This window comes from Vombatus ursinus, unplaced genomic scaffold (assembly GCF_900497805.2).
Source record: "Vombatus ursinus unplaced genomic scaffold, bare-nosed wombat genome assembly UNPS02014793.1, whole genome shotgun sequence".
Lineage (NCBI taxonomy): Eukaryota > Metazoa > Chordata > Mammalia > Diprotodontia > Vombatidae > Vombatus > Vombatus ursinus.
In genome coordinates this window covers 23883930-23907669 of record NW_020954571.1, presented here as the reverse complement: position 1 = coordinate 23907669, position 23740 = coordinate 23883930, and the positions used below count along the sequence as shown (strand labels likewise).

General features: G+C 42.1%; 1 protein-coding gene across 2 annotated transcripts; it reads right to left on the bottom strand.

Moving 5' to 3' along the window:
• Window positions 1–14009: 14009 nt before the first annotated feature.
• SNX20 (sorting nexin 20) lies at window positions 14010–23527 on the bottom strand. 2 transcript variants are annotated; one of them, XM_027869537.1, is made up of 4 exons: window positions 23310–23527; window positions 20575–20802; window positions 17210–17361; window positions 14010–15230 (listed from the first exon to the last, which is right to left on the bottom strand). In XM_027869537.1, the coding sequence occupies exons 2-4, from the start codon at window positions 20714–20716 to the stop codon at window positions 14562–14564; spliced, it is 963 nt and encodes a 320-aa protein (XP_027725338.1). In that variant the 5' UTR covers window positions 20717–20802; window positions 23310–23527; the 3' UTR covers window positions 14010–14561. The 2 variants fall into 2 exon arrangements, with proteins under 2 accessions (XP_027725338.1, XP_027725339.1); XM_027869538.1 differs by having other exon boundaries at window positions 20575–20728.
• Between the last annotated feature and the right edge of the window lie 213 nt (window positions 23528–23740).

Here is a 23740-nt window from a genome sequence, read left to right as displayed (position 1 = left end):
CTGGTCTTCTCACTCATCTCCCATCTCCACACCTTTGCACTGTCCCTATCTTCCATGCACTTTCTCTCTGCCTTTTGCTTCTTCCTTCAAGACACAGATTAAGTACCATTTTCTGCAAAGAAAACTTTCTTGATCCTCCTCCCACCTGCTAGTGACTTTTCTCCCAAACTACCTCGTATGCATTTGTATTCATTCATTTTATATTATGCTGCATCCATTTTATATCTTCTTGTACGTATCAAATATGTTGCATCCACTTTATATCTTCTTATATATATATAAAATATGCTGCATTTTTCATATGTACTTCTTGTCTCCCCCATTGTCATGTAGGTCCCTTGTGGGTACGAATTGCTCCATCCTTTGCTTTTGGATCCCCAGTGCCTATCACAGTACTTGGAATATAGTAGACACTTAATAAATACTTGCCGAATAGTTGATGATATGGCAGCTGTGGTCCCTTCTACCTGTGAGATTGTGTGATTCTGGTTCATGTTGATTCCTTTATTCTTCACTGATTAAAGCCTTTCTCATCTTTCCCACAACAGGTATTCCAAACCTCTTTTCTCCCCAAAGCTTCCTACAACACTCCTCCCCTGTTGTTGTTAGTCCTTCATTCTCAAAGAGGATAAATGACATCAGGAGGTGATGTCTTGACTTGCTAGTGAATTGGATTTAAATGAGGCAGGGCTGCACAAAGTCATAAACCTCACTCTCTCCTCCAGTCATTCGGAGTCCTGGGGCAAGACATAAGTGAAGATAATGGCAATGGCCCAGGATGCAGTGGGAGACCTTGGCCTTTTTAAGGTAAGGTCTTTCCCAGGTCTCAGTTTGTCTGAGGCAACACCCAGTCAGTGATTAAGGACTAGGTAAGAATTGAGACAAAAGATGGCCTCATTTGCCTACTCAAAAGAATCAATCTGGGGCCTGTCCCCTCCCCTCTCAATGGAGAAACTCATCTACTCTAAGGAGAAAAGAGCCCAAATATTGTGAGTTTCTTCTGCTTCCCTGTTGTATACCTTAAGAACATTTTACATCTCCTCAACTTTGCTCTAGCCCCTGACAAAGAGTCTGCCCTTGTCTTTGCCAGGGGTAACCCCTCTGCTTGTGCCCTCAACTTCATCCCCTTCTCTCTCCTCCAGAAATCCCCTCTTTCCCCTTCAATCTTCTTTTCTCTCCTGGCTCCTTTCTGCCTGCTGGCCATGCTCAGATCTTTCTCATTCTATCCCCTCCAGCTAGCATTCTTTCTCTTCCCTTCATTTCACAGCCAACTCCTAGAAAAAGACTTCTTGTTTCCGTTCCCTCACCTCCCACTCATCTCTCAAACTCTTACAAAATAGCTTCTGATTCCGTCACTCAAAACTAAAACTGCTCTCTTCAAAGTCACAAAATTATCTCAATTCTTAATCTTATATTTTTTTCTAGGTCCTTAGTATTTTTTTTTTACCCTCTTCAGGGTTTGACATTCCACACCATCTCCCCCTCTTGAATGCTCTTTCCTCCATAGGTTTCCATGACATTACTCTCACCTGGATTGCCTCCTTCCTTTGCGGCCACTCTATCTCAGACTTTTTCAAATGATCATCTTGCTAACACCAAGTCCCCTACATGGACCCTTGGTACCACTCCCTCCCATGCTCTCCAGCAGATCACTCCCTCTATCATCCTCCTTATTTGTTCCATCTGTGCTACCTATAAACATGTCTGGTTCTCTCCCATTCTTAAAAACCCCTTCCCAGATCTTGCCATCCTTGCTATCTATCATTCTATATCTCATTTTCACTTCTCCATTAAATTCCTCGAAAAAGGTGTCTACAAATTGGAAATTGAGGGGATGCCCATCAATTGGGGAATGGCTGAACAAGTTGTGATCATGATGGAATACTATTGTTCCATAAGAAATGGTGAGCAGGTAGATTTCAGAAAAATCTGGAAAGACTTGCATGAACTGATGCTGAGTGAAGTAAGAAGAACCAGGAGAACATTATAACGAGTAACAGCAACATTGTGCGATGATCAACTATGATAAACTTAACTCTTCTCAGCAATAAAATGATTTAAGACAATTCCAAAAGACTCATGGTGGAAAATTCCATCCACATCCAGATAAAGAACTATGGGGTTTGAATGCAGATCAAAGCATACTGTTTTCTCCTTTTTTTTTGTTTTTTTCTTTCTTGTGGTTTTCCCTTTTTGCTCCAATTCTTCTTTCACAACACGACTAATGTGGAAATATGTTTAAAATGATTGTACACGTATAGTCCATATCAAGTTATATGCCTTCTTGGGGAGAGGGAAAATTTAGAACTAAAAATCTTATAAAAATGAATGTTGAAAACTAAAAATTAATTAATTAAAAAAAATCTTCAACTGATTAAAGAGAGAGAGAAAAGAAGAGAAAGGTATCTACTCAGTGCCTCCACTTCCTCTTTTCTAGTTCTCTTCTAAACCCTCTGCAATCTGGCCTCTGAACTTCTAAGTCCAAAGTGATCTCTGAATTGTTCCTTCTCATGGCTATTATTTCAACCTCATCTTTTTTGACTTCTCTGCTGCATTTGGCACTTTTGACCACCTTTGCCTCTTTGATATTCTCTCCTATCTTGGTGTTTGTGACACTGCTCTCTCTTGGATCACTTCTCACCTATCTGACCTCTCCTTCTTGTCTCCTTTGTGGATTTTCATCCGTGGTATGCCTACCACCTGTATGTGTACCCCAGGCTTCTGTCCTGGGCCCTCTAATCTTTTCTCTCTATGCTCTCCCACTTGGTGACCTCGTCAATTACATCAGTTTAATTATTATCTCTGTAATCTTCAGTTCTATAGAGCAAGCCCTAGTCAGTCAACTAGCATTTATTAAATGCCTACTATGTGCCAGGTGCTTTTTATTCCTTTGTAAAGAAAGGCAAAGAAAAGCAAAACAAACAGACAAACCAAAAACTCCAAATGGTTCCTGTCTCAAGAAGCTCATATCCTAATGGGGGAGACAACATGCAAACAGGTATGTACAGGACAAATTGGGGGGTAGTATCAGAAGGAAGGTGCTAAGATTAAGGCTTCTTGCAGGAGATGGAAGTGGAGGGGAGACTTGAAGGAAGACAGGGAAGCCTCCCACAAGCTCCAGTTCTTCTGCGTCACTAACTGCCTATTGGAAATTTCAAAGTGGATAACATCTCAAATCCACCATGTTTAAAACAGAATTCACTATTTTTTCCCCCAAACCTGCCTCTTTCCCAGACTTCCCTATTCCTGTGAAGGACACCATCAGCCAGGTTAATAACCTCAGTATTGTCCTTAGCTCCTCACTTCTACTCATCACTCCTATCCAATCAGTTGTCAAATAGTATCATTTCCACCACCACAACATCTCTAACATATGTCTCCTTTGTAGTCACACAACCACTGTTCTAATCCATCAAATCTTTTCTGGACAGATAGCAAGCATCCTAAATGTTCTATTGGCTTCGAGTTTCTTCTCGCTTCAATCAATCCTCCACACAGCTGCTGAGCTGATTTTCTTAAAGGGCAAGTCTGACTATGTCACCTCCCACCAGTAAACTAAACCAGTAAATTCAAGTGGAACCATAAATTCTCAAAGATCAAATATAAACTCCTCCATTTGGCATTTAAAGCTCTTCACAAACTGGGCCCTTTCTATCTTCTTCAGCCTTCTTATAAGTTACTCCCCCACACTCCATGGTGCAGACGTAGTAGGCTATTTGCTGTTCCTCACATAGGACCCTCCATCTCTCTCTCTCTCACTTTTTTTTCTTTTTGGAGACATTCAGGGTTAAGTGACTTGCCCAGGGCCGTATAGCTAGTAAGTGTCTGAGGCAGGATTTGAAGGCAGGTCCTCCTGACTCCAGGGCCAATGCTCAATTCACTGTGCCACTTAGCTGTCCCAATCCATCTCTATGTCTTTGAACTGGTTGTTCTCCTCAAACCTGAAATACTCTTTCTCTTCATGTCTGCCTCTTAGAATTCATGTTTTCCTTCACATTTAAGATTCAACACGACTACAACAGAAGTTGTTTCTGTATTGCTCCCCACCATCACCTCCCCTGCCCCATAAACAATTTTTTGCCTTCTCCAAACCTCCCTGGTCCTGTTGAGGTTTTGAAGATCTCCCCATCCTTTCAGTCCCTTGGCATCACAACCTGGGAGCAATCCTCAAGGCTTCAGTCTCTTTTACCCTAGCAAAGTGAATCAATTTCCAAGTCTTGCCAGTTATACATCCATAGCATCTGTCTCCCCTTCTCTCCATTCACAGACTCATCTAGTTTCAGTTCCATGTCCTGCTTGGACTTGCAGGGCTGTGTAGTACGGTGGAAGATGCACTGAATCTGGAGTCAAAGGTGTTGGGTTCAAATCTGTGGTCTAATATCACTATATAAGTGACCTTGGAGAAGTCACTTAACTTCTAGGGGTTTCAGTTTGTGTAAAATGAGCAGCTTTGATGAGATGACCTTTAAGGTCTCTCCCAGCTCCAAATCTACAATTTTTCTATTTTATCAGCCTCCACATTGGGCTCCTGCTTCCAGTTGCTCCCATCTCTAAACCATCCTCTGCACAGCTACCAAAATCATCCTCCTAAGGCACAAGTCTGCCTCTGCCTCTTCCCTGATCCAGATGCTTCAGGGACTCTCTTTTCCCTTCAGGATAAAATGCGAACTCCACAGCTTAGCCTTTAAAGCCCTGCACAGTCTGTCTCCAGTCTACTTTTCCAGACATTTCACAATGCTTCCCTTCATGATCTCTCTGTTACAGTCAGACTGATCTCATTGCTGTTCTCCAAATATGGCATTCCCTCTTGCCCCTTCTCATCTTTACACTAGCTGTCCCATATATCTGGCTCCTCACCTCTACCTTCCAGGCTTATTTATCTCAGGGCTCACTTTGCACGAGAAGCATTTCCTGATCTCCTTAGTTATCCATGGTATCTCCCTCAAATTATTTTTTATTTAAACTTCCCTGAATAAATAGTGTGTTCTCCCAGTGGACTGTATGCTCCTGCAATATAGGGACTTTTGTCCCCCTCTTTGTAGCTCCAATGTCTAACACGGTACCATACACATAGTAGGTGCTTAATAAATGTTTATTGACTTGAATAAGGTTTGCTTGTTGAAAGGAATTGTAGACATCATCTAGTCCAACCCCTTCATTTTACAGATGAGGAACCTGAGTCCCTGAGAGAGAAAGTGATTTACCCAAGGTCACACAGAGAGTAAGTAGCACTCAGATCTCTTGACTTCCAGGTCAGAGTCCTTTCCACTGAGCCACAGACGTCTGTCACTTTTCTCAACAACCAGAAGGATTTAATTAAGAGTATTGTCACTACAGTTACAGGGGACACCAGACTAGACCAGTCATCAGGCTTTTGAAACCATAATTCCACTATTCCAGTGGGCCCATGAACTCATTGGGTATTTCCAATACCCAATGCAACAATGCAGATCTGAATCACTTCATGCCTCCCCATCCTGGGTGATTCTCATCTATGTCTTCCCATAGTTCATCCTTTATCTCTCTATTACAGTGAGATGGTATAGTAGATAGAGTGCTGGGCCTAGAGTCAGGAAGATCAGAGTTCAAATTCAGATACTCACTATATCACCTTAGGCAAGTCACTTACCTCTGTCTGGTTCAGTCTTCTTCCCAGGGCTGTTGTGAGGATCAAATGAGATAATATCTGTGAAGTGCTTGGCACTTAGTAGCTGCATTAATAAATGCTGGTTTTCTTCTTTTCTTTTTTTTCCCCTAATAGTTCTAATGACATAGAGACAGAATGTGACTTGCCCAAGGTCACACAGCTAGTAAGTGGCATAGCTGCGATTCTGATCCAGATTTTCTAACTCCAAATCATGAGCTCTTTCCACTACATTATGTTACTCTCCTTTCCCTTCCAACATTTTTCCAGAATGCTCTTTCCATCTGGTAATTCACCTATTGCATGCTGGGGAACAGGAGAACACTGCAAGGGTAGGATTGGAAAAGGGAGACAGCCATGAAAGTCTTGTTCTAAATTCATTCGGTTCAAGATACATAGAAATGTATTCAGAAGCATGATACTGGATTCTAAGTCCTATTCCAAACTCCAGCGTAGGAGTCTCCCCAACCCTTTTCAATTCAATTTGATTCTATAAACATTAAGTGCCTCTTATATACAAGGTGCTGCATTAGGAAGTGGAGATACAAAAATAAAAGAGGAAATCATTGTTATCCTCAAGGAACTTACATTCCACAAGGGAGCCTGACATACACACAAGTGAGTGGATCTGAGATCTCCCTGTTGTAGGCGTTCCCCACAAGAAGGCAGACCACAACCCATCCATACCTGTTTCTCTTGTGCAGCCTTTGCCCATGTCTTCCCATAAGGTCACTAGAGGGGGTCCAGCCAACATGCCGGAAGCCTTCCTTGACTTCTCTTGATCTTTTGCAGACACCACTGGTTGTCTCTATCCATCACTACATCACCGGGCCATCTTTCCCCTTCAGATATCTCTGTGATGACATCCCTTCTACTCCTGCTCCTTCATGATTCCATGTCATTGGTGTGTTGTAGGCTGCTCATGTCCACCGTACCCCTGGCCACTGCCCTTTGTATGATCCTCTATTTTAACTCTTCAGTAACTAATGTTCCGTGACTAACAGTCATCCAATAACACTAGAAGAATACTGATATTAAAGAGATGGACCTCTATTCCTGGGCCAAGATTATACAAATAAATAAATAGAAAGTTAATATAAAATATAAATATAAAAGAATAATATAAATAATGCTATAAATATATTAGTATTAATAATTAATAAAGAATAAAAATATAAAAGAAAGTTGAGGAGGGTAGCATTAATACCTTGGAGCTTCAAGGAGTAAACAGAATCTGAGTTGAGCCTTGGAGAAAGACAAAGATTCTGATGGGGGAGGATAAGGAGGGAGCCTATTTCAGGTCTAGGAATCACTTGGGGGAAGCTGATCCTCCTACAGGAAGACTAATTTGGAGAATACTATTAAAATAGGCCAGGAAAAAGCTGCAAAGGAGTTGTACTGTTGTGCAGTTGTTTCAGTCACGTTCAACTCTTTATGACCCCATTTGAAGTTTTCTTGGCAAAGATACTGGAGTGGTTCTCCATTTCCTTCTCTACCTCATTTGATAGATGAGGAAACTCATGCAAGCAGGGTTAAGTGACTTGCTCAGGGTCACTTAGCTGGTAAACGTCTGAGACCAGATTTGAACTCAAGAAGATGAGTGTTCCTGACTCCAGTGCTGACACTCGATCTACTGTACCACCTAACTGCTCCTGGTGATTTTACTATATGGCCTTGAACCTCTCTTCCAGTTCTAAATTCTAGGAGGCTTGAGCTAAGGTTGTGACTGTGTGAGTAGAAAGATGGGCACACTTGTGACAGATGTTCTGTGGATAGAGATGATAAGACCTCATCTTATTTCTGTGCCTCTCATCCACTCTGAACATCCATTTTCCCAGAGTGCCTAGAATAGAGGTGGCTACTGACAGCTACTAAAGTGCTGTTCCATGGCCATTTGCAGGTGTGGACCGCAGAGCATAGGTCCTCAACTTTTTTGTTGTCATGGACCCTTTGGGCAGTTTGGTGAAGCCTATGGGATCCCTTCCCAGAAGAATGTGTGAATACATAAAATAAAATACAAAGGAAGTCAATTATATTAAAACACAGTTATCAAATTATTAAGAGAAAAAAATAAGCTCACAGACCTCAGGTTAAGAACCCCTGCTTTCATCAACAGGCCCAACCCCTTTCCTGGAAGGCATTTGGAGGATGTGGATGGGAAAGGGTGGAAAATTCCAGTTAAAGTAAATTTTGTTCTCAAAGAACTTGATCAAAACCCCATCCACTTCTCCCTCCTCCTCCCCCCACAACGCTGACCTGCTAAAAATGTTCAAACGAGGTAATGGTGCTTCCAGCTCCCCCAGCCCTGTTCCGAATGCATTACATGCTCATTTATTTTTACTGTTTGGCCCATTATTTGATAGTTCTTTTAAGAGTTACCAGTTTTACTTGGGTCCTTTTGATCAGTGGGAAAAGGTACAGGAGGCCGGGAGGTGGTGCAGTGACTGTGCCTTTGAACTCTCCAGGCCTTAAAGCCTGTAAGAATATTTTCTCTCTCAGCTCTCCCGGGCTCCTGGCTGCCTGAGAAAGGGAGATGAGAAATTGCCCAAAGGACAAATGGAAACCAAAGGCGCCACCATCTGAAACTCACAATCCAATTGATTTGGGGGGAAGGAGGGAGATTTTAAAAAGGCATTAAATATTTAAATGCCGGGGCTTCCTAATCAAAATTCTTTATTTCTAATATTATTTTATATCTTTTGTGTTTTTAATTTCCCTCCCCTTTTCTTCTAGATCATTATTTATAGGAGACCACTTGGACTCTTTTGAAACCAGCAGATGCGACACCGCCATCTAGTGGTTCCTGGGTTTATTGCAAAGGCAAAAGAACAACCTGTATTTCCTACGCCAGGGTCTCCATTTCCCCAGACTCTTCCAAAGCACTACCTTGGCCAGTCGCAGAGGAGGTACACTGCTTGAATGCAGAATCTAGGCTTAGTGATAGTGGTGGCAACGTTCATAGATTATAGGATCGTAGATTTAGAGTAGGAAACGACCTTAGAGGTCAAAATCAACCCAACAACAGCCCCGCAAAGGGGTCATCCACCTTTAAATTTAAGTTGTCCAGTGATAGGGAGCTTGCTACCTCCTGAAGCAGCACATTTCACTTCTGTTTAGCTCAAATCGTTATGAGGTTTTTTCCTTATATTGAACCCTAAACCTGAAACTTCCACCCATTGTTTCTAGGTTTGCTAGTAGGGGACAAGTACGACGAACCCTAAGGTCTTAAGCTAACTCCAACCTTTTCAGAGATCATTCCCCAGATGCAGAAACCAGTCTTTCTGACAAAAATGTCAACAGAGGCTAAGCAACTGCAGAGAAAAGCTTAGGTTGGGGGTTCAAAAAAGAAAATGTTCTTTATAGCATTCCTTCTACAGTACTCAAAGCAAGTGGCTTCAAAAGAATAAAGCTAATTTTAAAATGAAATCCCTTTTAAAAATGAGATTATACTTTTATTCATTCAATAGATATTTTTTGAGATCCTGTTATGTATTTAGCTGTATTAGGCCTTGGTTGGGGGAGTGGGAGTAGAGAAAGATGAATAAGACAGTTCCTGCCTTCAAGGTGCTTACAATCAATCTGTCTGGGGAAATAAAACTGGTAAGCATTAAGAGTTTAACAAAGATACAGGGTACTGTAGATTATGGTGTAGACAGTATGTATATATATATATGTGTATATATATATATACACACTCAACATATATATGCAATACATATATGTAGACTGGATATATAAACTGTATGTAAAAACTATGTGTATATATATATTTATATATACATATACATACACACTATATATATATACATATATATGTATATGTATGTATGTATATGCATTCCTGGCAGGAATTAAAGTGTTTTTTGGAGAAGGGTAAGAAGAGAAGAGTCTGTTTTGCCTTCTTTGAGTGACAACCGCTTGTTCTACAGGGACCCTCACAACATGTGAGGACCTTACTGCATATGTAGCCTTTTTATGCTACTAAGACTTTCATAGATTTTAAAGGATTAACATTGTTTTATTAAATATTTTTTAAAATGTCACCCCATCAGCTTCTGGACTCTGCTACAAGTTAATTGGTTTGGTGGTATCTTTTTTTGGCAGTACTCTTCTAGATATAGCCCAAGAGACAAGGGGTTACAGGTATATTGCTTTTAATTCATTATTTTGAAAGGACTGTGAGACTAGATAATCTCTAAAATCTCTTCTAGCTCTTATATTCTAGGAGTCTGTGAAGCAAGCCTCTCATAGGATCATAGACTTTAGCATTTGAAGCAATCTTGGAAGCTGATTATTCCAAAACTCTCACATTTTACAAATGAGGAAATTGAGGGCCAGAGATATTTGTAACAGTAAGGTCTAACAGCTAAGGCTGCAGCACTTATAATTTGTTTCACAGGTTTGGATCTGTACCCACAAAGACATGTTCACACTTTTCCTAACTTATAAATGATTTAATAATGGCAATAATCATAAACATACATGAACATAAATATGATTACATATGACTATACAATCTTAGAAGCAAAGACTGTTAACAGAAAGATAGAGAGATAAAGAGGAAGAAATACATCACCAATCTGAGGAAGTACCAACTCCTGAACATCTGGTTTGGGGAGTCCTGTATCACAGACATTAGGGTCTCGGTTGGGAAAGTCCCTATGGCAGAGCATCCTCTCCGAGGGGGACTCCCAAAGTCACTTTCCCAAGAAACACCCTTTTTATCATCCCTACACAAAGAAGGCAGGGAGCCAAGGAATAGGTGATTAATCCTAAGGACCTGAGAGTTTCGGCCAAAATTCTCCTTCTTCAAGAACAATCTTTGTTATGTCAAAAAATGTCTCGGATCAATACCCAGGGACTGGCCAAGTCCCTGGATGTTTACCTCAAGACTTGTTTTTTTAAGGAATAGTGCCTCAAGGTGGGTCTGGGTTGAAACAAATCCCAGAACAATACTTTTGGGAAGTTCCTTGTCCCTTGGCTTGGGCTGTGGGTAGGGAAGATATTATACATTAACCCTTCAATATTAAATAGCTAAATTATAGGATCCTAGGATAATAGACCTAGAGTTGGAAGGGATCTTGAAGACCATCTAATTCAGCCCCATTTTACAAATGAGGAAATTGAGGCCCAGGGAGATTAAGTGTCTTGCCCAAGAAGCAAAGCTTAGATTCAGTTCCATATTCTCTGACTCTTTGGCTCTTTCCATGGCACCATGCTTCTTCCTATCAGCCCTTATGTGAAAGGGTCCATTTCTGCATGTGGGCCATGGGTTTTAGTTTACAGTCTAAAGTCTGAGTCCATCAATTGGCCTGTCTTCTCAATAAAGTAGGGGGTGAGTGAGGTCATCTGCTAAGATTCATGGGTAAAGGGACAGACTTTGGATCTGGCTGGAAGAGTTTTGGATTAGTCACTGTGTGGGAATGTGGGAAGGAGTCAAAAAGATAAAAGAATTCTAATGGAAAAATAAGGCCTATGAGTCTATGTGGTATATTTTCATGTGGTCTCTTCAATACTTCCATTCAGGAAGCTCTGCGAGCAACAGTCAGAGAAGATAAACCAGGCCTCATTTGGAGGGTGTCCAGCTCCAAGTGTGTGAACTGCATTTCTTTTTTATCCCTAATCCGAGGCCTCTAGGCCCAAAGATCCTTTACAAAATTTACTACTCAAGAGTATGAGGGACACATACATATGGGTCGTGAGGAGAAATGGGTAAATGAGGCTGGAGCAGAAAAGCTAATTGTGAGATGGCAAAGGGATGGGGCCATGAGCAAGATGGGAGCCTTCGCCGGCCCTTGGAGAACTCTGTGCCTCCCATAAGAACTCCAGCTGGTTTTACCCCAAGACCTGTCAGAGAACATACTACCTGATCCAGTTGAAAGCAAACTGGAATTGGAAGTAGAGCATCTGAGTTCAGATTCTGGCTCTGCTACTTACTACTTACGGGATGTGGCCAAGTCACTGCCATTCCTTGACTCAGTTTCTCCATCTGTAAAATGAAGGGGCTGGTCTCAGTGACCTCTGAGGTCGCTTCTAGCTCCAAGTCCATGATCTTAGCTAGAACACTCCACACATCTATGGGTAGAGGCTGGAAGGATTTTGAAGGCCCTTATTCCTCCCCTGAGAAATGTTCTTTTCCTCTCTCTACATAAACAAACTCATTTTGCTTTATTTGTTTAGTGGGGGAAATGGTTCCCTGTCATCCTCTGGTGGGATGGTAGTTCACAAGAATTAATAATTATTGTATGATGTGGAAGATCACAGGATTCCCTGTAAACAAGCCATCACCGTTCAGAGAGAAGGAACATCTTGCTTGCATATGTTTCATTAGTAACAAGGCATTCCTCATGGGCTTCTCTCCTTGCTTCAAGAAATGAGATGCACCGAATTAGCTTCCTAATGGCCCAAGTGGTAACAAGATGAGATGGAATGGAGCCAAAGTTCAATGGATTCCAGTATGGTGATCCCTTTGAGGATGTTTTTTGGTCTCGTGCTATTTACATTTGTCTTAGGTTAAGGTTGCATCGCCATGTTGGGGAGGTGAGGGCCCCGGACGATCTAACCTGGGTGTATTCCAGTCTTGGAGGCACCTCCAGCTTCCTTCCTATGCTGTTGGCAAGAGGGTGGGGGCAGGTGTCTCAACGCAATTCCCCTCAAATTCCATTCAGGTCAAGAAGTGTTTGTTGAATTCCTTCTTCGCATCCAGCTCTATAACAGGTGCTGTGGGGAATACAGGAGAAGGCCTGTATTCCCTGTCACTAAGTGCAGAAGTAGAGGGCTGGTGAGGTCAGGGAAGGCTTCCCGGAAGAAGCAGGACTTAAACCAGTGGTTTTACAGATTTATTTAGGTAACGAAAGGAGAAGGGTACAAAACTGAAGGAGTGATGAGGAGCAATAAGAAACAGGAGGGAAATAATCAGAGATGGTATCACTAATATGAATGCAGAAGAGGTGTTTGCCGATGGATTTGCAAGAACATACTGACATATCAGCCTGCATCTGGCAGTAACTCGATGAAAGATGCTCTAAGAAACACCGATGGGGGTGCGGGGGGAAGGATTGAGTGTTTTCAATAGCTCCTGCAGGCCAGAAGCCAGGACACTTTGAGTTCAGTTTCCTGAAGCTGTCTTTTGAAGTTGGTCCCTTTTCTCAGAGCCCTGAATAATTCTATTAACTATGCACTGTGGGGTCTGGTTATTTGGTGGCTGTGCTTTTGGGGAGAGAGGAAGGAAAGCTGTGAAAAAGAGAAGGTATTGACAAGGTGAAGCTGGGAGGTGGCAATCTCTTTAAAAAAAACAACAAAATCACTTTTTTTTCTTTTTGGTGAGGCAATGGGGGTTAAGTGACTTGCCCAGAGTCACACAGTTACTGAGTGTTATGTGTGGGAGATCAAATTTGAACGCCGGTCCTCCTGCCTCCAGGACCACTAGCACCACCTAGCTGCTCCCCCAAATCACCTTTTAACAAGTTGTTTGTGTCATCATTCAAAAGGAAAAGGATAATAATTTCCACACGCAGAGGCCCTTCACAAAATCCCACTTGCTGTCCTCTCTTGAGGCTCACTGAGCCTCAGACTTGGAGTCCAAAGATTTGGTTTGAGCAGTCTATGCCTGTCAAAGGAATTTGAGTTTCGTCTGAAGTATCAATCTACTTAAATTCAAACTGGGAATTTGGAGGCAGACAGATAGACATCTGGTTGCTAGTTCCTCCTTTACACTTCATACTATAGATGTCGACATAGCCCTGGACACCTGGCATACTCTGTTTTCCACAGCTGGCCACAGCCTGCCTGCATCAGGAACTGAGTGGGACTAAAGGACATGATTGATGGTTCATTTTAGGGGTTCTTAACTTTTTTGGATAGTCTGGTAAAGACTATGAAATTCTCAAAATCATGTGGTTAAATCAATAAAATAAAATTCATAGGAAACCAATTATAGTGAAATAGTCATTAAAAAAAAAGTTCACGAACTCCAGGTTAAGAACCTCTAATATGATGGAAAGGGCATGGTATTCAAAAGACCTGAGTTCAAGTTCTCACCCCAAGAAAGAGACATTGGGCAAGTTATCCCACTTTTCTGAGTCTGTTTCCTCATCTATTAAATGTAGATAATAACATTTATACCTCCTCATTGTTGTTATTCAGTCATTTCAGTCATGTCCAACTCTTTGTTACCACATTTGGGGTGTTCTTGGCAGGGATATTGGAGTGGTTTGCCATTTCTTTCTTCAGTTCATTTTACAGATGAGGAAACTGAGGTAAACAGAGTTAAGTGACTTGCCCAGGGTCACACAGCTAGTAAGTGTCTGAGGCCAGATTGGAGCTCAGGAATATGAGTCTCCCTGACTCTAGGCCAGGTGTTCTTTCCACTGTGCTACCTAGCTGCCCCAACTACCTCACAGGTCTGTTGTAAAATTTAAAAAAAAAAGAGTTTTTAAAGTTGCCTTCCTGTCTTCTTACCTCTTATTCTCCATGACACTCTTTTCTAGCAACAGTGGCCTTGAGTATGACAGTCAATGTCCTCTCTCCATGCTTTGTAGTAGCTGTACCCCTTGCTGGAATGCTCACCTTTGCCTCTTAGTTTTCTCTTACTATCTTCAAGGCCCAACTCAAATCCCACTTACTCTGGGAGTCCTCAGTCCCTCCAGCTGTTACTGCCTTACCCTCTCAGTGTCTTATATCTCTCTGTCTATATCTTCAGTCTACCTCCCTGTTATTTACCTACATGGTTCTATGTCGTCTCCCCTACCAAAATGGGAACTCTTTCTGAATAAAGATAGTTTTTACCTGTCTTTGTATCCCCAGTGCTTAATATGGCTCCTGGCACATCGTAAGAGTTTGATAAATCCTTGTTGACTTGACCTGACTTGGCTGCAAAGCCATACAGAAATGGGAGCTATTATTATTATCATTGCATTTAGTGTAGGTACTCTCGGACAGCGAGTTCTTTCAAGGTGATGCCTTTGGCTGGGGCCTTCTGGAGTTGGCTTTCTTCCAGCTTCTCCTGCAAAGATACAAAGTCCTTCCCCAGCATGTAGGCCAGGTGGATCATAGCCTCCAGTAATGGGTCATAGTACTTATGGCTAGAGCGGGTCTGTAAGTTAAGAAGAGCCTTCTCCCCAACCTCAAAGGCCTCTGCAGGGCGCTCCAGGTCTCGGTGGCATACTAGCATGGCACACAGGGAAGGGATCACCAGAGTGGGGCAGTGGCAGGTGAGTTTCTCCTGCAGAGGCACCACCTGGATAAAAATATCCAAGGCCTTGACGTACTGTCCTGCCCTGAGGCAGCCATAGGCCTCCTTCAGCTCTGCTCCGGTAAGAAAGTCGATGAACTCCCTGGAGCGGCGGACACACTTGATGGAATACAGAAGGCTCAGGTACTCCTTGAAGGCGAGCTTTCTCTCACTGATCATCTCCTCTGTGAAGTTGCCTGTCAGATATTTCTTGGGAAAGGTGATATCTTCAATTTCTTCACTGAAATTCTTCAGGAGGTTTTTGTGGAGCACCTCAAAGTCTGAGTACCGCCTCTCCAAGATGGCTTTGTTGCTGTCAAAACTCCCTGTCTGGATGACAATGATTTTGTACATCTAAGATCAAAAAAAAAAAAACAAAAAAGGAAAGAAAAGACAAAAGTATTTAACTGTGCTCTAAATCCAGTGTTAACCAGGAGTTCTCAACCTTTCTGGCACCATGGACCCCTTTGGCAGTGTGGTAAGGCCTATTGACCGCTTCTCAGAATAACGTATTTAGATGCATAAAACAAGATGTATATGATTATGAAGAAAACCAACTGCACTTAGGTACAGCTATCAAAATTGAATAAATGAGCTGAATTAAGCACATTTTTAAGAAAGTCCATGAACCTCAGGTTAAGAACCCCTGCTATACTGACACTTGACATGGAAATACTGGTTTCCTAATGGTTGTAATAATTAATTTCATTGCGCACTCTCAATGATCTGAGCTGGTCCCTGACACAAAAACCCATCTTTTCAGCACCAGAATCGTTTTAGTAGTTCTATATGGCTGCATATTATACAATACCCCAATCTTCAAAGAATCAAACTCTGTGGGGAGCCCCAAGGGCAACAGAAGTACACATTTTAATTATAAAGAGGTTGCAGTTTGTTACCAATGATGGCTTCTTGCTGTTGTTCAGTCGTGCCTGTCTGTTTGTGACCCTTTTTGGGGTTTTCTTGGCAAAGATACTAAAGGTTTGTCATTTCTTTCTCTAGCTCATTTTACAGATGAGGAAACTGAGCAAATAGGGTTAAGTGACTTGCCTAGGGTTATACAGCTATTAAGTGTCTGAGGCCAGATTGAATCTCAGGAGGTTGAGTCTTCCTGACACCAGGCCAGGAACTCTATCCACTGCACCACCTAGCTGCCCAATGATGACTTGCTAATGAGAAATGGCACAAAAGGCATCTTCAAGGGCATGCATGACTGGAAAGGGAGATGGGCTGGCTATGGAGGGAGACTAAGGGATAATAGCTGCATAACCTCCTGGTGCCTATGATATGGGGAAGGAAAAAAAAATAACTGTTGAATAGATCCTTCATAGAGGATTTGTGGAAGTCATGGCAAGAATTTCATAGAATGAGAGGGTCTTGATGGGTTGCAATCTCTACCTACAGATGAAACGCCCATAAGGAGGAAATCACAGTTCTACTGAAGAAGGGAAGCATTTGATTGGAACCTTCTGTTCTATGCATGGGACATTTTATTCCCTTATCCATCTGTCTGCTTTTGCAGACATGACTAGAATGTATTTCTTCCTCTTCTCACCTCTGTCTTTCAAAATCCTGCATTTCCTTAACGTCTCAGCTGAGCTACCACCTCCGATAGGAAGTTTTGTCTGATCCTGTAGTTGTTAGTGCTTCCTCCTATTAATTTGTATATATTCTGTGTTTAGATATTTATGTAAATGTCATTTCCTGCCAATCAGAGGTAAGCTCCTTGAGTATATATGTTTTTGGTCTTTGAATCTCTGATGCCTACCATAATGCCTGGGACATTGTAAATACTTTAAAAATACTTTCTGAATAAAATTTTAATTTAATAGTTAAATTCTATGTAATGAAAGCGAAAATAAATACAAAAGTGCTTTGTAAACCTTCAAGTGTTAATATGTCTGTGTACAATCATTATTGTTTGGGGTGGTATAGCAGAAAGAGCATTTTCTTTGGGTATTCTCTCTGGCTGTTCCCCAGTGGCACACAGTAAGGGCCTAAGAAATGTTTATTGATTGACTGAAAGGATGTTTAATTACCCATTGCACTGGATTCTTTACTATTATGTATAGGACTTATCTCCCTAACTAGATTATAAACTCTGTAAAGGCAGGACAAGGATACCTTTTCTTAATATGGGACTTTATAATCTGAAAAAAAAAGGACATTCATATATATCCCATAGGACATAACCACGCTGAGAGGTAAGTGGAACAGTATTGTTTCCACTTTAAGGTAAAGAATTTGGGGCCCAGTGAGTTGCCCACAGGGAGTGGTAGAATCAAGGCTAGGAGCTGGTAGAGGGCAGTAGACACTTCTGTAGGTCAGCTTACCACATATTTGGAAGAATATTTTTTTGCAATTCTGGTGGATGCTATTTCAAAGAGTAGTTTGACTGGTTTCCAGCGGCATTTCTCATTCTTCCAATATTCCTGGAGCTCCTTCGTGGTCATGGAAGAGTTGGAGCTTGGGTCATTGCTGAAATCTGGAAGGACGGCATTATTTTTGGTAAGTGCTTCTGGGAGAAGAATGACCCTTGCCCTGTGGATGTGAGAAGATGGTGGGACCTCTGTCCTGGGGGAATCTCACAAGTGTTACGAGAAGTTATTCATCAGTGAACTGACATATCTATCCTCTATTTTTATTGAATCACAGGAAGAGCTGATAGGGCACTTAAGAGAACCTCTAGTTCACCCCCTTGATTTTACATAGAAAGAAACTAGATCCCAGCGAAGCAAAGACACTTGGCCAAGATTACACAGCTAGTTAGTGGCAGTCCCAGGACTAGAGCCAGGATCTCCTCCCTCCTAGGCCAGTAATCTATTATATTCTGCTACCTCAGAGATCTACCTGTTTCACTTTCTACTAAAATCGCATGTTCCCTCTATAATAATCCACCCCCCCCAAATCGTCATTCAGCCTCTGCTTGAAAACTTCTACCAACGGGAAACTTATTATTCTTTAAAGCAGCTCATTTACTTTTTGACCAGTTCTAATATTTAGGAAATTTTCCCTTATCCTAAACTATAACCTGCTTTCCTCGTTGGAGATGGTCCCCAATGGTCTAATCCAGTCCTTCATTTGGTGAGTGAGCAAATTATGTTTCAGAGTGGTTTAGTCCTTTGCCCAAGGTTCCACAATTAGGTGGAGAGAGGTCTGAAGCAGGGAAATCAACAAGGCAATTGTGGGCAATACCAGTGCCCCAGTCATTTTTGGATTTAGATGCTTCTCAAAAAAGACAACTCTTGGAGTGGTTAGGTGGTGCAGCGGATAGAGCTCCAGCCTTAGAGTCAAGAGGATCTGAGTTCAACTTCACCCTCAGACACTTACTAGCTGTGTGGCTCTGGGCAAGTCACTTAACCCCGATTGCCTCCAAAAAAAGCAAAAAAAGGGGGGGGGGGGGGAGTTAGGTGGCACAGTGGATAGAGCGCTGGCCTTGGAGTCAGGAGGATCTGAGTTCAAACCTGGCCTCAGACACTTCACATTTACTATCTGTGTGACCCTGGGCAAGTCATTTAACCCCATTGTCTACCCAAAAAAAAAAAGACAACTCTTTTTTGTCCACACTAATGCTAATAATTTCTGCAAAGTTATCCATAAAGAAGGGGCAAAAGAAAGGAAGCAGTACCATAGATAGCCTAGATTAGCATATAATGCAAAATTATTTTGCATTTATCTTTCAAATGCAGTATGGTATATATAATTCATAATATACACGTGTGTATATATATGTATGGTGTACTAATGTGACATCTTTTTATATGTACATGTATACATACAAAGATCTATAGCATATATGTAGGTGTATATGTGTGTGTGTGTGTGTGTGTGTGTGTGTATTCACAATAGATTTGACTTCATAATTTTCGGTCACATTAAGTTAGTCAATCAATAAACATGTATTAAGCAACTATTATGTGCCAGGCACCATGCTAAGTACTGGGAGGACAAAGAAGGGCAAAAGACAGCCTCTGTCCTTGAGGAGCTCACAATCTAACAGATTGAAGAGATCACAATCTAACAATGCAAACAACTCTGTATAAGCAAGTTATATACAGGATAAATAGGGAAAAATCAACAGAGGGAAGAATGAAGGGGAATCAGGAAAGGTTTTCTGTAGAAGGGGGATTTTAGCTGGGACTCAAAGGAATCCAGGGAAGCCAGAGGTAGAGATGAGGAGAGAGCGCATTCCACGAATGAGAGCTAGTCAGTGCAAATGTTCTGAGTCAGGAGATGAGAGTGTCTTATATGAGGAATAGAAAGGAAGCCAGTGTCTCTGGATCAGAGAGTTTGTGGAGGCTGGGAGTGGGGTTTGGAAGGGCTTTGAACACCAAATGGAAGATTATACATTTGATCCTGGAGGTGCTAGGGAGCCAGTGGAATTTATTGAGTAAGGGGATGACATGGATGGACCTATGCTTTAGGAAAATCACTTTGGTGGCTAAGTGGAGGATGGACTGGAGTGGGGAGAGACTGAAGGCAGGCAACCCAACAAACAGGCTTCTGAAATAGTACAGGCCTGAGGTGAGGAGAGTCTACATTAAGGTACTGTCATATCAAAAGAGACAAGGGGGTGTTGTCAGGAACTAACAGGCAACAGATTGCATATGTCAGGGTGAGAGAGAAGGAGCTGAGGATGACATCTAAATTTTGAGCCTGGGGGGCTGGGAGGATAGTGGTGCCCTTGACAGCAATAGGGGAGGGTGTAAAGGAGGGAGTGTTTGGAGGGAAAGATAATAAGTTCAGTTTTGGACATGTTGATTAAGATGTCTACAGGACATCCAGTTTGAGATGTCTAATAGGTAGTTGGACTTGTGAAACTAGAGGTCTGCAGAGACGTTAGGGCAGGAGAAAGAGATTTGAGAATCATCAGCATAGAGATGATAATTGAACCATTGGGAGCTGATGAGATCCCAAAGTAAAATAGTATAGAGGGAAAAGAGAAGAGGGTCCAAGACAGAGCAGCCCTGTGGAACACCACTGGTGAGCGAGTCCAGTAAAAGAAACTGAGAAATGGTCAGATAGATTGGAGGAGACTCAGGAGAGAACAGTCATGAAAACCTAGATAGAAGACAGATCAAAGAGAAAAGGGCGACCAACAGTGTAAAAGACCTCAGAGAGGTCAAGAAGGATGAGGATGAAGAAAAGGCCCGTTGGGTCGGGAGCCATGGTAATTTTGGAGTGAGAAGTTTTGTTTGAATGCTAAGATCAGAAGCCAGGCTACAGTAAGATAAGAATGAGAGGAGAGGAGGGGAAGTGGAAGCAGCTTTCTGAATGAGTTTAACCGCAAAAGACAGGAGAGAAATGGAACGATAGTTAGCAGACACGACTGAGATCCAGTGACGGTTTTTGAGGATGGTGGAAATATGGACATGCTTGTAGGGAGCAGTGAAGCAGCCAGTAGACAGGGAGAGATCGAAGAGAAGTGAGAGAGTGGAGATAAAAACGGGGTCAATCTGCTGGAGTCCTTAAACACACTCCAGCAGATAGCAGGGGAAGATGGGGAGGAATGCATTGGGCGCCAGGACGGGCCGGCTCTGGAAGAATCCTTCTGCCGCACAGGGTCCCTCGTTTACAACAGGAAGTTGTTTTCCCTTCAGAGGGGTCCAAGGTTAATAAGATGTGGAGAGAGAAGGAAGAATCTTTGGGTTTCTCCAATCTCCTGCCTCTTCTGGGAGGTTTATAGGGAGTAACCTACTCAAGTCTTTCTCTGGTCTTGGGCTGAAGGTATCAGGATGGAGTGGGGCTGCAGCTCCTGCTTCAGTGTCCGTTTTCTCTCTGTGCTGGGCATCGAGATGCCCGTTCCAGCCTGAACTTCCAGGGTGCTGGTCATTCTCCATATTTTGTAGCTGCTGTGGGCACAAGAGACAGACAATGGGGACACATCGGCTAGAAGAGAAGAACTGAGGTTTCCAGAGTCAGAGACCTATAGGAAAGTAGGCATAATCAGTGTCACATTCATATGATGCTTTAAGACTGACAACCATTTTTATACGTTATCTCATTTAATGTCTCACAACAAAACTGTGAGTTAGGTAGGTAGGTGGTGGTAGAGGTGGGGGTAGTAGTAGTAGTAGTAGTAGTAGTGATAGTAGTAGTAGTAATAGAAATAATAGTAGGGTTATTAGACCCATTTTATAGATGAGGAAATTGTGGCTGAGAGGCTAAGTGACTTCTCAGGATCACATAGCTAGTAAATGTCTGAGGTAGAATTCAAAACCAGGACTTCCTGATTCCAAGTCCATCTGTCTGTACACTATACCACCCACTGGTTTCTCCTAGTTCAGGCGGTAGGTGCCTATTGGGTGTGGCATCTTCCTCATTCTTGGTGGGGATGTATTCTAGGGTCCAGATCCAAACATTATTATCCCTTGAAAAGGTGTTGCCTAGAGGCTCCCAGGACCCTAATGGGAGGATTCATATTTTTGTTTTGAAAGCTAGAAACTTTCTTAAAGGGCAAAAAGAAGATATGCAATAATACTCTGTATCCTCCTGCCATGTCTTGCTAGAGTCATTATTTCCAAAAATCTTTCACAACCATGTTCATATTATCTTTACATCTTCCTCTAATATCCTTACAACCTTATAATAATATCTAATATTTATATAGTACATTGTGGTTTGCAATACACTTTACATCTAGCATTTCATTTGATACTCACAACAACCCAATGAAGTAGGTTCTATTATGACCCCACTGAGGGTGAAATAGGTGAAATGAATTGTCCAGGGTCACACAGCTAGCAAGTATGAAAGGCAGGCATCACTAAGGTCTTCTGACTGCAGGTCAAGAGCTTTATCCATTATTGCCACTTGGCAGAATCATTCTCCCTATTTTTCTTTACCTTGGCCAGTCATTTATTCTTTTTTTACAATTTAATTTAATTTATTTTTCTGTCAAATTTTAAGTTCTGAACTGTCTCCCTCCCTCCTTCCCCACCCCATACTAGAGAAGTCTACTATTTGACACACACACATACACACATACATATGTAAAACCATACTATGCATACTTTTATTTATCAGTCCTTTCTCTGGAGGTGGATAGTGTTTTCCTTCATAGGTCCTTTCTAGTTGATTTGAGTATTTATAGAACTCAGAATAATTTAGTCGTTCACCGTTTTTCTTTGAACAATATTGCTGCTACTGTTTTATAATGTTCTCTTGGTTCTGCCCATTACATTCTTCGTTATTTCATGTAAGTCTTTCCATGTTTTTCTAAAATCAAGCAGCTCATCACTTTTTTTTAAAGCACAGTAGTATTCCATCACAATCATACGCCACAACTTGTTTAGTCATTTCCCAACTGATGGGCATCCCCTCCATTTCTCCCTATTTTTCAGGTAGGGAATCCAGATAAGACAAACAACCTACCAGAGGTGAAATGTTACATATGGTTACGTAGTATCTTTTCTCCTGCTCCTTAGAAGGTACAGGATGCCCTGTTCTCTTGCCAGTCCCATGGAGGCCATTTAGAGAGGTATCTCATAATATCAGAACCATAGTCTGACCCAAATCTTTCTGAAGACTGTTGGTTCTTCCAGCCATGCTCATGAAATCAAGGGGTCTGGTTAAGTCAGCCAGGCAACTATGCCAACAGATACTCAGCTAGCCTCTGGTCCATATCTTGGTATTCATCTACTGGGGATTCTCTCCCCTGGGCCCCAGAAGCTATAGTTACCATTTGGCAGAGGCAAGAACTGAATCCAGGTCCCCTGGCTCCAAATCCAATATTCTTTCCTTTGCACCACATGGTATCTGACACCCGCCTTCTCTCTAGCTTTGGAAGAAAGGTAGGTATAATAAAAAGCATTCCTTATACTGGGGCAGCTAGGTGGTGGAGTGGATTGAGTGCCAGGCTTGGAGTCAGGAAGACTCATCTTCCTGAATTCCAATCTGGCCTCAGACACTTACTAGCTGTGCAACCCTGAGCAAGTCACTTAACCCTGTTTGCCTCAGTTTCTTCATCTGTAAAATAAGATGGAGAAGGACAAGAAAACCCCAAATACAGTCACAGAGAGTCTGGAATGATTGAAACAACTCAACAATGGCAACAATATTCTTTATATTAACAAGTTTATAAAAGCAAAAGGTTTCAGAAGGAATGGGGGGATGGGAGAGAACAATAGCAACACACCCATTCTTGGAACTCGATGTTACTCCCTGTCTCCACCAAAAGGTTTCACCACACGCCTCTACTTACTAATCAGTTAGCAATCTTTCTCTTACCAGCTTCCCCAGATGTTCAGCCTGTCTAAGAAGTCCTTTCTCCATGAGTGTAGAAGAAGGGTCTGGGTTTTGTTTTAGGTCCCACAGGGTAGTCAGAGTCAGAAGCCAAGAGAAGGTTTCAAAGGAACTACTGTACTTAAAAGCAGGCATACTTTTGTAGGAAAATCAATGACCAGCTAGCAAACCATGTCAAAAAATACTGACCTGAGGCCTCTGGGGATAAGGTCTGTGTGTGTCCACGGTCAGGAGAGACGCTGTTGGATTTCACATCATTTCCTAGTCTTTCTGAAGTACAGTTGTGTTCTTTTTCTGCTTTTCTCTGACTTCCTTATTCTACAAGTAGGAAATAGGCTGTGTATTTGCTGAGATCCCCTTAGTTTGATTGGCTGGCAGGCTGGGGAGGGTACAGAGCCTGGACTCAAAGTGAAAGGTTCTGCCCATAGCCATTTCTCCTGACTGGAGACACAGTAACTCTGTGAGCCAAGGATTTCTGTTGGTTTGTTTTTTCTAGTGTGTATTCTTATCTAAAAGCTGCATATTTTTCTCTCATTCCAGAAACCAATCTTCCTGTTTGTTAGGCCCCCTTCTATGTTAATACTGGAAAGCATGGGCCGTCCTGAGTGTTGCTTAGCCTC